At 37.6% G+C, this 13,847-nt stretch overlaps 1 protein-coding gene across 1 annotated transcript in view; it reads right to left on the bottom strand.

Annotated features, from left to right (window-relative positions):
- DNAH6 (dynein axonemal heavy chain 6) overlaps positions 1-13,847 on the bottom strand; it is a 313,929-nt gene that overhangs the window by 202,611 nt on the left and 97,471 nt on the right. The window contains exons 19-22 of the mRNA XM_007970043.3: positions 9,881-10,093; positions 8,832-8,924; positions 7,336-7,455; positions 2,573-2,753 (exon numbers count right to left, since the gene is read on the bottom strand). Of these exons, the coding sequence (XP_007968234.3) occupies positions 2,573-2,753; positions 7,336-7,455; positions 8,832-8,924; positions 9,881-10,093 (607 nt within the window). The remainder of the gene's footprint in view (positions 1-2,572; positions 2,754-7,335; positions 7,456-8,831; positions 8,925-9,880; positions 10,094-13,847) is intronic.

Raw genomic sequence — 13,847 nt, 5'->3', positions numbered from 1 at the left:
GCTCGGGTGGTGGGTGCACCAAAATCTCAGAAATCACCACTAAAGAACTTATTCATAGAACCATATGCCACCCGTTTCCCCAAAACCTATTGAAATAAAAATAAATAAATAAATAAATAAAATGCAATGGCAGTGGTATGGTCTTTTCAATAAAAGGTACCAAGTTAACTGAAAAATAAAGAGATAATTTTAAGTAAAAGTAAAATATACTGTTAAGATTTTAAAAGCTTTGGTATTATTTGATAAAGGAAAGTTCTATTACTTTAAAATGGGGGGGAATTGACTAAGAACTTTAACTATTACCTTTAATAATAATATCAAGTATTCACCAAGTATGAACAAGTATATTTAATATGAAACATTTTTAGCTGGTGTATCCCACTTTTGGGGGGCTAGGAGAACAAAACCAAAGCCAAGCAGTTGCCTTCTCCTTGACTCTCCAAACCAAGCCAGTCTCTATACCTACTCACTGTCTGTCACTTTCTTACTGGCATCTTTTCTGTATCCTCTGCCATCTTTAAATGCCAAAATTGTGGTGATAGGATACTATTTCTTTATCACTAAACTACAGCTCCTTAAGGAATAAGATCCCTGTCTTGTTTATCTTTGTAGTTTTGGTGTTTATCATAGTAGCTGGTGTCCCCCCCTGCCTAAGAATCAAATCCACAGTCTTGATCATGGTTTCCAAGGCTCTATGTAATCAATGACCCAGTCTGATGCCCAGTCCCCCACCTAAACACTCTTGCCTCTCTTGCTTCACCTCCTAAGCCCTTCCTCTGCATTCCACTTCAGTTCGCACTGGCTTCCTTGCAAACAATTGGGCATGTGAAGCATGCACTCACTTTGGGAGCCTTGCCTTTAATCTTCCCTCCTCCTTTAACAATGTTCCCTTTGATCACATACATGACTCACTCCCTCATTCCTGCAGGTTTCTGCTCAAAAGTCACTTTATCAAAAAAGCCTTCTGTCACACACACACACACACACACACACACACACACACTCTTTCTCTCTCTCTCTCTCACACCCATTTACCCTACTTTATTTTTCTTCATAGCTTTATCATTCCCTGAAATGATCTATACCAGTCTGTATTCTTTTTTTTTTTTTTTTTTTTTTTTGGAGACGGAGTCTCGCTCTGTCGCCCAGGCTGGAGTACAGTGGCGCAATCTCGGCTCACTGCAAGCTCCGCCTCCCGGGTTCACGCCATTCTCCAGCCTCAGCCTCCCGAGTAGCTGGGACTACAGGCGCCCGCCACTGCGCCCGGCTAATTTTTTCTATTTTTAGTAGAGACGGGGTTTCACCATGGTCTCGATCTCCTGACCTTGTGATCCGCCCGCCTCGGCCTCCCAAAGTGCTGGGATTACAGGCGGGAGCCACCGCGCCCGGCCGTCTGTATTCTTATATTACATCCTTAGGAGCAGATGTATTTTTGAATCAGATTGTTTTTCATTTCAGAAGTTATATTTTATAACAAGTCTAGTAGGGCCTGGGACAGCACTCTGTAATCTAACATATTAGTTTTCACAGCAAAATGTTTCAACATGACAAGTGAGTGCAGTAGACAGAATAATGGCCCCCTAGAGATGTTCATGTCCTAATCCCCCAAACCTGTGAATATGTTAGTATACATGGAAAAGAACTTTGCTGATGTGATTAAGTTAAGGATCATGGATGGAGAGACTGTCCTGGATCATCTGGTGGACTGATTGATCATACATGGGCCATTACAAGCAGAAGGCAGGAAGGTCAGAGGCTGATAAGGAGATATAATGACATAAACAGAGGCCAGGGTGCTGAGATTACACGCTGGAAGAAGACCATGAGCCAAGGCATGCTGGTCGCCTTGAAAAGATCCAAAGAGTTTTCAATTCTATTATTCCACATAACATTTCTTTTCCATTTCTGTCTTATGTCAGAGTTTTGGGGGAAAGGGTGCAGCCCAGAAAACTGCAGGGAAGCTGTCTGAGGATATTTACCAGGATGGGCCATGTGCTGCTATTTCCCGAACAACAGGCAAGCTTGCCAAGGCTTTTACTTTAAGCATAAAGTTCAACAGCCACGTATGTGCACCCTGAAAGACTTTGATTCCACATCCACAGAAATGGAACTTATTAAAACACATTTCAACCTTGAGACTAGAAATGCAATAAGTGGTAATATTTTGAACTAGTTTTGATGAATTCATTAAAAATAAGGTGTGGACATTTTTGTGGCTATAAATCTGTGGAGGAGCTTTAACAGAATACGTCAACCGAAGGCAAATATTTGTCTCATTGTCAAAATTCTGAGATGAAAACATCACTGATACACTGAAGCAACATCCCCAAATCATAAAAACAGCAAAAATAGACAGATTCTCCTTTTCCAAAACTATAAACAAAGCTAAGAAATAATAATAAAAAGTCCAGTGTTCCACTGACATTGCTTAGCAAGTGTGTCAGATGCAAGGATTCCTATTTGTCCATACTGACTAGAATCAAGGGTTGAATGGACCATATGTTATTAGGTTCCCAGAGAAACATTTTAGGTGATTGTAGTCTTTTTGCTTGTTTGGAATTTTGTTTCATACCTGGCTGAGTAGCGGCTCGAAGAGCATTAGGCAGCCGATTCACCTTTCTCATGATTTCTTTCCATGACTTGTCCACCTGAAGGAACATCTTGGACTCTGCAGGCAATTGCCTCTGAATATCTGGAGCACTGAAAATACTTTCTAGGTAGAGCCAGTTTCTTTGGCAGGTCAGCCACTCTTCCTAGGAGAAAAATATGGACATTGTCAAATTTTAATTCCCCAATTAAAAACATATGGTTACAGTAAAAATCATGACACAGGGAATCACTGTATCTTTTTCCTTGAGGGTCGTGTTATGACTCCTCACAGGTCGTTTGAAATTAAATTCCTTACAAGGTCCAAGATTCACCTTAGTCTGATTTCATCCCACTGTCTACTGAGCAGAGTTCTAATGGGTCTTCCATGCGGTTACCAGAATGGATCCAGAGAAACATGATTAAAATTACCAACAGGAGAGATTCAGGGGGCAGCATGATGCTTACGCAAGGAGATGTGAAAGGAAAAGGAAAGTCTGATGACCATTTTCAAACATAAACAAGATTTTCATGAAAAAAAGTTTGTTTTATTCTTTTATCTCAATCATGTGTTAATTCTTCCTTCACCTTTCTTTAAATAATGAAAATTAAAAAAAACCCCTGCTCATGATAGCATATGTGGTAAATATAGAAGACTGGAAGACGAAAATCATGCATTCCCTCTGCTTTTAGACAAATCACTGTTAATAAAAGAAATCAGAAATACAGGGTCAGAAATTAAATGTCCATAGATCTCACCTTTCCTCTGAGCCTCCTGCTATTACTGCATGTGTGCGCCCAAAATCCATGAAAGAGTTCCTCACTTCTCACTCTAGGTTTGGGAGTAAGCCCAAATGTCACAACCACTTCCTGGTTTGTCTTAGGTCTCACACTTTCCAAGCAATTCATTCTCTGGGGGGTCTTCACTATTCAGCTTAGGTTTCTTTCAGGGACCCTCTATGAAAATGTCCCCTTTGACTTTGATCTGTAGTCCCTCCCTTCACAGGGCTCAGCCATCAGTCCAGGAGGCTGGACAGGACTCAGACAATGTGGTTGGTTGAAGAAGATGAATTTCTGAGAAAGTTCTCTTTGAAACAAAGTTGGTGCAAGTTATCTTTTCCCTCTTACTGCCTTTATTATTTCATAGATAACTTCTCATATTAGAATGTCTAGAAACCTAAACATAATTAAGTCAAGCTAAATATCTGAAGTCTAAGAAAGAGATTGGATGGGAACAAAGTGAGATTAGTGTAAGTGGGTTTTTTGTTTGCTATGGGACAATCAAAGGTGGAAAAAAATCAAAAGGGCATGTGCACCACAAGGAGAGATTCCAAGGAGACTTCAAGCAACAATGAGCATTTTTCTAGTAAATATAAAGTCATTGTAGCAAGACTCATAAGGTGGCCCCCAAGATGTGGCATTCACATTCCTGTGTAATCCTCTCCCCTTGAGTGTGGGTGCCATCTGTGACTTGTTCCCAGGCATATGGGATGTGGCAAAGGTAACAGAATGTACATAATTGTGTTTATGTTATATAAGACTGTAATAGTCATCTTGCTAGGATCTTTTTCTTCCTTGCTAGATTGATGCAGCCAATGGTCATGGTCACATAAAGAAAAAAATGTGGGCAACATCTAGGAGCTGAGGATGGCCTCCAGCTGAGAGCCAGCAAGAGATTGAAGCCCTTAGCCCAAGAATTCCCAGAAAATTAATTTTGCCAACAACTGAGTGAGCTTGGAAGTGGATCATTCCTCAGTTAAACTTCTGATGAGAACCCAGTCTGGCTGACATCTTAATTGCAACCTTGTTAGACCCTGAGCAAGAGGCCTCAGTTAAACCATGCCTGAACTCCTGAGCCACAGAAACTGTGAGATAACAAAGGTATTGCTTAAGTTTGTAGTGTTTGTTTCACAGCAAAATGATAAACAGGCATGCTTTGTTTTATTGTGCTTCACTTTACTGCACTTTGCAGATACTGCAGTTTTTATAAATTGAAGTTTTGTGGCAACCCTGCATCAAAAAGTTAATTCATGCCATTTTTCCAACAACATGTGCTTACTCTGTCTCTGGGTCACATTTTGGTAATTCTTGCAATATTAAAAATACTATTATTAAACATTATTATTATTATATCTGTTGTGGTGATCTGTGATCAGTGATCTTTGATGTTATGATTATAATTGTTTTGGGGTGCCATGAACCATGCTTATATAAGATGGCAAACTTAATTGATAAGTATTATCTATGTTCTGTCTGCTCCACTGACTGGCTGTTCCCCTGTTCCCCTATCTCATTTCTTCTCCTCAGTGTCCCCTGTCATTCCCTGAGACACAATAATATTGAAATTAGGCCAATTAATAACCCTACAATGGCCTTTAAGTGTCCAAGTGAAAGGAACAGTCACATGTCTCTCAATTTAAATCAAAAGTTAGAAATGATTAAACTTAGTTAAGAAGGCATGTCAAAAGCCAAGACAGGTCAAAAGCTTAGCCTCTTGCATGAAACAATTAAGACAGTTGTGAATGCAAAGGAAAAGTTCTTGAAGGAAATTGAAAATGCAACTTCAGTGAAGACACAAATGATAAAAAGCCAAAACCCTATTTCTGATTTGGAGAAAGTTTGAGTGGTTTGAATAGAAGATCAAACCAACCATAACATTCCCTTAAGGTAAAGCCTAGTCTGAGGCAAGACTCTAACTCTTTTCAATTTTAAAAAGGCTAAGAGAGGTGAGGAAGCTGTGGAAGTAAAGTTTGAAGGTAGCAGACGTTGATTCATGAGATTGAAAGAAGCTATTGCTGTAACATAAAAGTGCAAGGTGAAGCAGCAAGTGCTGATGAAGCTGCAGCAAGTTATCCAGAGGATTTAGCTAAGATCATTGATGAAGGTGGCTACTCTCAACAACAGGTTTTCAATGAAGACAAAATAGCCTTCTATTAGAAGAAGATGCCATGTAGGACTTTTATAGCTAATGAAGATAAGTCAATGCCTGGCTTCAAAGATTCAAAGGACAGGCTGACTCATGTTAGGGATAAATGCAGCTGGAGACTTTGAGTTAAAACCAATGTGCTCATTTACCATTCAAAAAATCTCAAGGCCCTTAACAATTATGCCAAATCTACTCTGCCTGTGCTCTAAAAATGAAGCAACAAAGCCTGTGTGACAGCACATCTGTTTACAGCATGATTTACTGAATATTTTAAGCCTATTGTAGAGACCTACTGCTCAGAAGAAAAGGCTTCTTTCAAAATATTACTGTTCATTGACAATGGACCTGTAACCCAAGAGCTCTTATGGAGATGTACAAGGAGATTTACATTGTTTTCACGCCTGCTAACACAACATCCATTCTGCAGCCCATGGATTAAGGAGTACTTTCAACTTGAAAATCTTATTATTTAAGAAATACATTTTGTAAGGCTGTATCTGCCACAGATAGTAATTCCTCTGATGGATCTGGGAAAAGTGAATTAAAAAACCCTCTGGAAAGGAGTCATCATTCTAGATGCCATTGAAAATATTTGTCATTCATGGGAGGAGGTCAAAATATCAACACTAATAGGAGTTTGGAAGAAGTTGATCCCAACCCTCATAGGTGACTTTGAGGGATTCAAGACTTCAGTGGAGGAAACAACAGCAGATGTGGTGGAAATAGCAGGAGAACTAGAATTAGAAGTGGAGCCTGAAGATGTAACTGAATTGCTGCAATCTCATGATAAAACTTGAACAGATGAGGACTCGCTTCCTATGGATAGCAAAGAAAGTGGTTTCTTGAGATGGAATCTACTCCTGGGGAAAATGCTATAAACATTGTTGAAATGACAACAAAGGATTTAGGATATTACATAAACATAGCTGATAAAGCAGAAGTAGGGCTTGAGAACATTGACTCCAATTTTGAAAGAAGTTCTGTGATGGGTAAAATGCTATAAAATATTACATGCTACAAAGATTTTTTTTTTAATAGAAGGAAGAGTCGATGAATGTGGCAAACTTCATTGTTGTCTTATTTTAGGAAATTGCCACAGCACCCCCAACCTTCAGCAGCCACCCATCAACACTGAGGCAAGATCTTCCACCAGCCAAAAGATGATGAGTCACCGAAGGCTTAGATAATCATTAGCATTTTTTAGCAATATAGTATTGCACACTTAATGGACTACAGTACAGTATAAACATAACTTTTTAAAAAATAATTTCAACTTATATTTTAGATTCAGAAGTTACATGTGCTGGTTTGTTAAATGGGTATGCTGTGTAATGCCGAGGTTTGAGGTATGAATGATCTTGTCATTCAGAGAGTGAGCATAGTATCCAACAGGTAGTTTTTCCACCCTTGCACCCTTCCTCTCTCCCCTCTTTAGTAGTCTCCAGTGGCTATTGTTTCTATCTTTGTGTCCATGTATTCCCAATTCAACATAACTTTTATATGTTCTTTGAAACAAAAAGATTCATGTGGCAAAATTTCTTTATTGCAACGTTTGGGTTATCATGGTGGTTTGGAACCAAATCTACAATATCATTGAAGTATACCTATGCAAGGGCGATGGTAAAATCATTAAGCTGTATAATTATGTAAAGAAGAGCTCAATACCTGTGCATTTCCCTTACATTCTAAACACAATAACATGTCCACAATTAAAACTTACATTTTAAAACCATATAGTATTTAAATAATGAAACAAATAATTCCTAAGGTCCTTGTGACTCTCCAATTCTCTGAGTGTATGAATCGAAATTATTCTTACTCACCAGTGTCTGATTAAATAAAGCAAGTTGTTTTTGCCATTCATCCACTCGAGTTTTCAGTGGACCAACGTAACGTGATGAGGCAAGGGTTGCAACATTGATGGTGCTATCATCAAGAAGGACCTTTAAAGGAAGGGGAAGAAAACACATGCAGCACCAAGTATTTGCGCTTTCAGTACTATTTCAGGTACATAATCCCAAGTGTCTACTTAAAGGTCAACTCTTTGAATTAATAGCTTAGTCCCTCCTACTGTTTCCTACTCATCAATTTCCCCTCATTATTCACATCCTTGTGGCACCACGATGTTCTTTAAAATGTCAGCTAGGACTTCTGATTGCCAAATTTCTGCTGTTCCTGTAATTAACAATGGCACGAGTTTTTGTTTGAGTTGACACTCTTCTCCTCTCTCCCCTCACTATTAGCTAACTTTTACCTTCTTAACACAATTTGATCACCCGGGCTTGCCTTTGTTTCTCAAAATATCATATACTGGCAAAATTAGCTATCTTCTGTCCAATGAATTATCACTTTCTGTCAATTATCTCAAGGAAGAGAGAATTGAACTCATTCATATCAAGCTCTGAACGGTTATACACAGTTTCTCCTCTACCTCCCTCCCCTACTACTCCCCTTTATACAACAGCATCTCTCACGAAGCATGTGAATTTTAAAAAATGTGTCTGTTAATCTGAAAGATTTAATGGTCCATTTCAATAATAAGCCTTTTGAGAGTAGAACCCTCACTACATTTAGCCTAAACTTACTGACCTCTTTGAGTCTGCTCTCCCATCCCCTGTGCAGAGTGATGTCTGGTCTTGCTCTTCCAACCCACACCTGGAAAAGCTATTTTATCTCTAATTCCGGCCTGGATACACCCTATTAGGCCAGGGCGTTGCCTTTTAAGTTGGGCTATGTGACCCAGCTCCCTTTGCTAAACAAATGCGCCTTCAGATTTTAAATGATAAAGACTATTCCAAACACATGAGTTAGATTTATTTTCTTCTGTGGTTGACAGAGTATGGCCATTGTCTCCTAATTCCAATAAGTTCAAGTGAACTTAGCCTTTTAGTGTGCTATAAACATGAAATGCTCATTCAGGTTTCTTTGCCTTATTTACAGGGTTTGAAGTGCCCTTTATTTTTTTTCTATGTCTATTAAATCCCATCTAATATTTAAGATCCAGCTTGTTATGACTGGTCTAGGAAGAATGCTCTGATCACTTCAGCTATAACTGGTCTCCTTGTTTTTGTAAGTTCCTCAATAGTTACCAACTACAGGTTGCAACTCTTACATATATATGCAATTTTTAACGCTTTGTTAAATATTTCATGTACAAGCATTCATGTTAATTATTTGCATTCATTTTGCTTTCCCAATTAGATTTTTCTTATTAAGTGACTCTCATATTTTATTCCCTCATGATAATCTCTCACAGAAGATTTAAGACTAGGTGTGACTGGGATCTTTACCATAAGCTTTCAATAACCTAGTCACCCACCTGTATGTCATCTGTGCCGCCCAGTATAAACACATCTTTGGAGTCACGGTGAGGCAGAATGACAAATTCAGTTGTTTTCCAAGAGTCCTCCACCTTAGAAATAATTCAAGTCTTAGGATATCTGAATTCAGTGTGCTTAGATACTCAATAAAGCATGTGAAATGAAATAAGTAAAAACTCCATAATTATTCCATTTTCCTCCTTATTGCCCTTTAAAATTCTTTTTTTTTTTTTTTTTTTTTGAGAAGGAGTATCGCTCTGTTGCCCAGGCTGGAGTGCAGTGGCGCAATCTCGGCTCACTGCAAGCTCTGCCTCTTGGGTTCACACCATTCTTCTGCCTCAGCCTCCTGAGTAGCTGGGATTACAGGCGCCCACCACCACACTTGGCTAATTTTTTTTTTTAAATTTTTTATTTTTAGTAGAGATGAGGTTTCACCATGTTAGCCAGGATGGTCTTGATCGCCTGACCTCGTGATCCGCCCACCTCGGCCTCCCAAAGTGCTGGGATTATAGGCGTGAGCCACCACTCCTGGCCTGCCCTTTAAAATTCTTAAAATCTTCTTCTTGGATAAATGACACTAATTTGCTTAATTTTATTTGATTGACATTAACACATACGCTTTGACAGAAAAAAAATTCTTTTTATGCAGAGGGTTAGTAGGTGTGTATATATTTTTAGTGTAAGGAGATAGTATCATAACTGGGAAAATCTTAATGTCTTTTGAAGCATTTAACAGATTTCTCTGGTAGTTTTGGGGATAATTTATTTGGGTTTAAAAGATCTTTCTTGGGATATGGTTTCTTATATAAGCATGCACATTTCAAACCTTGTAGCCATCAAGTTCCTATGTGCTATAGGATAAGCAGAAGGAGGAGATTTTTAGAGGTGAAAACAGTAATACCTGTTGTAAGGAAACAACAGAGGGATGACTGATAATGAGAGAGTGAAAGCTGCAACATTGAAAAATCCATCCAGATCACCAAATGTTGAATCTGAAAACTTTCACATTCCCTAATTATATATAGATAAATATATATTCCAGATTTACCTTTTTAAGAATTGCTTCTAAGGCAGCTTCTCCAGAAGCCTGTCCAGATATGTCCTGGATTTCTTGACCAAAGTCAAAAACATGCAACTCGGAGAGCCTCTCCAAGGTTAATGGAATTTCAGTATCCACTAGAGTGGCATCAACTGTTTGTTCAATAGCTGCCCAATGTCTTGCCTTCAAAGTCGGATTTCTCAAGTCAATGATAACTGGAAGCTGAAAAGCAAACACTCTCAGAGACATGATGCTTTTTATCTTAAAAATATAACCCAAAGGTTCTGGTTTAAATTTATGCATGTAGAGAGCTGGAAAGAGCACCACTTACCCTCTTTCCACAAAGCAAAATCTGGACGACTGCAAATTAATGGCTCTAATTGAGCCTATTAGTATACATGTGTAACCAACCTGCATGTTATGCACATGTACCCTAGAACTTAAAGTATAATAAAAAACAAACAAACAAACAAACAAAAACCCAAGAGTGCAGGGCAGAACCAACTCAAAATTTGGAGAGAGATTGATACTGACAGGTTTCTCCACAAGGAGAAACAACAGCTGAAAAATTTCCTACCTGGGGCAGATTCCTTGGGATGACATACAAACTATTAAGAAGATTCGGCTAAATTTTAAAAATAGAGTGCTAAATATTAACTGCGGGGTAGAATGAGAATGGAAAGTCTCTGAGCCTACAAATACAATGGAGACTGACAGTGAAGACTGAAAGGACTCCTGAGAAAGCTTTTCTTATAATGCTGGCTTGGGGAGGGAAACAGTGGCCATTATAGTAGCTCCAACAAATTCATCTGCCTTAGCTCTCTTGTGGAAAAAAAACCTTGATGTACAGGGAAAAGAGCAACAAACTGTGCTACCTTAAGGCACTAGTGATAACTCATTGATGATATCTTCCTATAACTGGAGAAATAGAACATGGAAAAAAACAATTTACCCTTGGGGGAGGGACAGAAATAAATGCTAGGCTCAGCACTACAGTTGGAAAAGGGGGAGGAGCACCTGCGATAGGAATTCTGAGAACAAGAGCTGGAGTGCCTTGTAAGATAAAGGTTTTATGAGAACATGAGGGAACGTTCTTTCTCACCTCCGCCACCAGGTTAACAAATATTGAGTAAAAATAGCAGTGGGATACAGAGTGGAAAGCTGCCAGTGACAGATTCTCAGTGAGCACAACACAAAGGAAAGACCCAAGGTCAGGGGAAAATAGAAATTGAGAAAATAACCTTTGGTAAACCAGCCCAACCCTAAATTCAAGGTATCACTAGAAAAATTTGAAGCCTGTGATGCCTGAGGGTAACCACAGCAACATCAACCCTTAAACCTAGCCCAATTCCTAATTAGATTTAATGCAACATGTCACACAAAAATCCAAGTAGAAGAAGAGGCATGCTCATTTCCAAGCATAAATATTATTTGCTTTGGTATTTACTGTACTATATAAGATACCTGACTTTAAACAAAAAATTAAGATGCATGTGAAAAGGCAAGAAAAACCACACATCTAAGAGGCAAAACAATAATCAGATCCAGAAATGACACATATGTTGGAAGTAGATAATTTAAAATAACTATGATTAATACATTAAAGGTTCTAAAGGAAAAGTTAGATAACAAGCAAAATCAGTTGGGAAATGTCAACAGAGAGATGGAAAGTACAATTACAAATCGAACAAAAACGCTAGAAATAAAAAATGAGATAAGAGATAAAGAATGCCTGTAAAGGGTTTAACACAGCCAAGGAATTAATGAACTTGAAGATAAATGAGTATAAATTCCAGAAACTGACACACAGAAAAAAGAGGGAAAAGAAAAAATAAAAACAAAACGGAGCATCCAAGACCTGTGGGACAATGTCAAACAGCCTAAAGTACATACCATAGAAATCATGGAAGGAGAAGAGAGAGAGAAAACAGATCAGAAGAAATGTTTGAAAAATAACAGCTGCAAAATTTTTCAAAATTAAAAACAAACACCAAAGCACAGATCCAAGAAACTCAGAGAACATCAAGCAAAATAAATTTGAACAGTAAACAATAACACATGCACACCTAGGCATACTCTATTCCTAACTGATGAGAATCAAGATGAAGAGAAAATCTTGAAGGTATCCAGACCGAAAAAAAAAAAAAAAAAAAAAAAAAAGACACATCATCTATAGAACAACGAAAATTTAAAAGTACAGCAGACTGCTTGTCCAAAATCATGCAAACAAGAAAAGAATACCTCCAAATTACTGAAGGAAAAACAGAAACAAAAACTGTTGACTCAGAATTATATACACAGTGAAAATATCATTCAAAACTAAAGGATAAAGACTTCCTCAAAATAAAAACCAGGGAAATTAATTTTTAGCATACATACTTGATAAGAAATATTAAAGGATATTCTTTAGGCAGAATGAGCATGTTATGAGTCAGAAACTTAGATCCGCACAAAGCAATGAAGAACATTGGAAATGGAATACTGGTAAAGTGAAATTCATTTTCTTTCTTATTTTTATTGCTCTAAAAGATAACTGTCTGGAGCAAAAATAATAAAAATAAGTTATATTTATAGTATACGTAAATATAGACATAACAACATCAGCACAAAGAAGGTATGGAGGAATTAATTGGGTGTGTACTATTATAAGATCTTTACAGTACATGTGAAATAGTAAAATATTTGATTTGCGTTAATTATAAATCTATATTTTAAGCTTAGGATAACAATTTTAAACAATGTTATAAAAAATTGTGTCTAAAAATTATTGAAAAAGTGGTATGAATGATAATTTCAGTGAGAAGATAAAATGGAATAATAAAATATGCAATTAAATTAAAAGGCGCAAAAAGAGAAAAAAAGAAACAAAGAACAAATAGAATAAATAAAACAGCTAGCAAGATGGTAGATTTAATCCAACCATATAAATAATGACTTTAAATGTGAGTGGACTACACACACCTGTTAAGGGACTAAGAATGTCAGACTGGATAAAAAAATAGGAATCAATTCTATGCTATCTAAATAAATATATTCTAAATATAAAAACACAGACAAGTTAAAAGTAAAAAATGCAGAAAGCCATGTCACACAAACACTAAAAGAAAGCTGAACTAGCTATATTCATTTCAGACAATGTAAATGTTAGAACAAGGAATCTTATCAGAGATAAAGAGAGACAATTTATAAATGATGAAAGGGTCAATTCCTCAAAAAGAAGTAACTATACTAAATGTGCACACATCCAACAACACAACATCAAAATAAATGAAGCACCACTATCTTGAGGTGGCAGTATCATCATAAAGTTATTCACCCATTCATTCAAACCCTCATTTATATCAGAATGAATTCATGGATATTTATTTTATAATGGGTTATAATACAATACTACATTTTTTTTTTTTTGCCTCAAATTATTATGGCTTTGGTCATTAAGACTTCCTTGCCCTTTTGATATTCTCTCATCATTTTGTTTTTTGAGCCCTTTCTTACTTTCCAGCACCTCAAGATGCTCCAGGTTCATCTTGCATATTTCCTGACCCATCCATATACTCAGTCATTTCTACAAGGATTCCTTATAGTATTATTATAGTAACAATATTATTATAGTATAATAATAATACAGTATAATAATATAGTATAATAATAATAATATAGTATTATTATTCCTTATAGTATTAAAAATGAAAATCTGGGCCAGGCAAGGTGGTTCACATCTGTAATCCCAGCACTTTGGCAGGCCGAGGCGGGTGGATCACAAGGTCAGGAGATCGAGACCATCCTGGCTAACACGGTGAAACGCCATCTCTACTAAAAATAAAAAAAATTAGCCGGGCGATGTGGCGGGCGCCTGTAGTCCCAGCTACTCGGGAGGCTGAGGCAGGAGAATGGCGTGAATGCGGGAGGTGGAGCTTGCAGTGAGCAGAGATTACACTGCCCCTGCACTCCAGCCTGGGTGACAGAGCAAGACTCC

The sequence above is a fragment of the Chlorocebus sabaeus genome, chromosome 14 (assembly GCF_047675955.1).
Source record: "Chlorocebus sabaeus isolate Y175 chromosome 14, mChlSab1.0.hap1, whole genome shotgun sequence".
NCBI classification, from domain to species: Eukaryota; Metazoa; Chordata; class Mammalia; order Primates; family Cercopithecidae; genus Chlorocebus; species Chlorocebus sabaeus.
The sequence above is the reverse complement of the archived record's forward strand: the minus strand, read 5'-3'. Positions and strand labels throughout refer to the sequence as shown.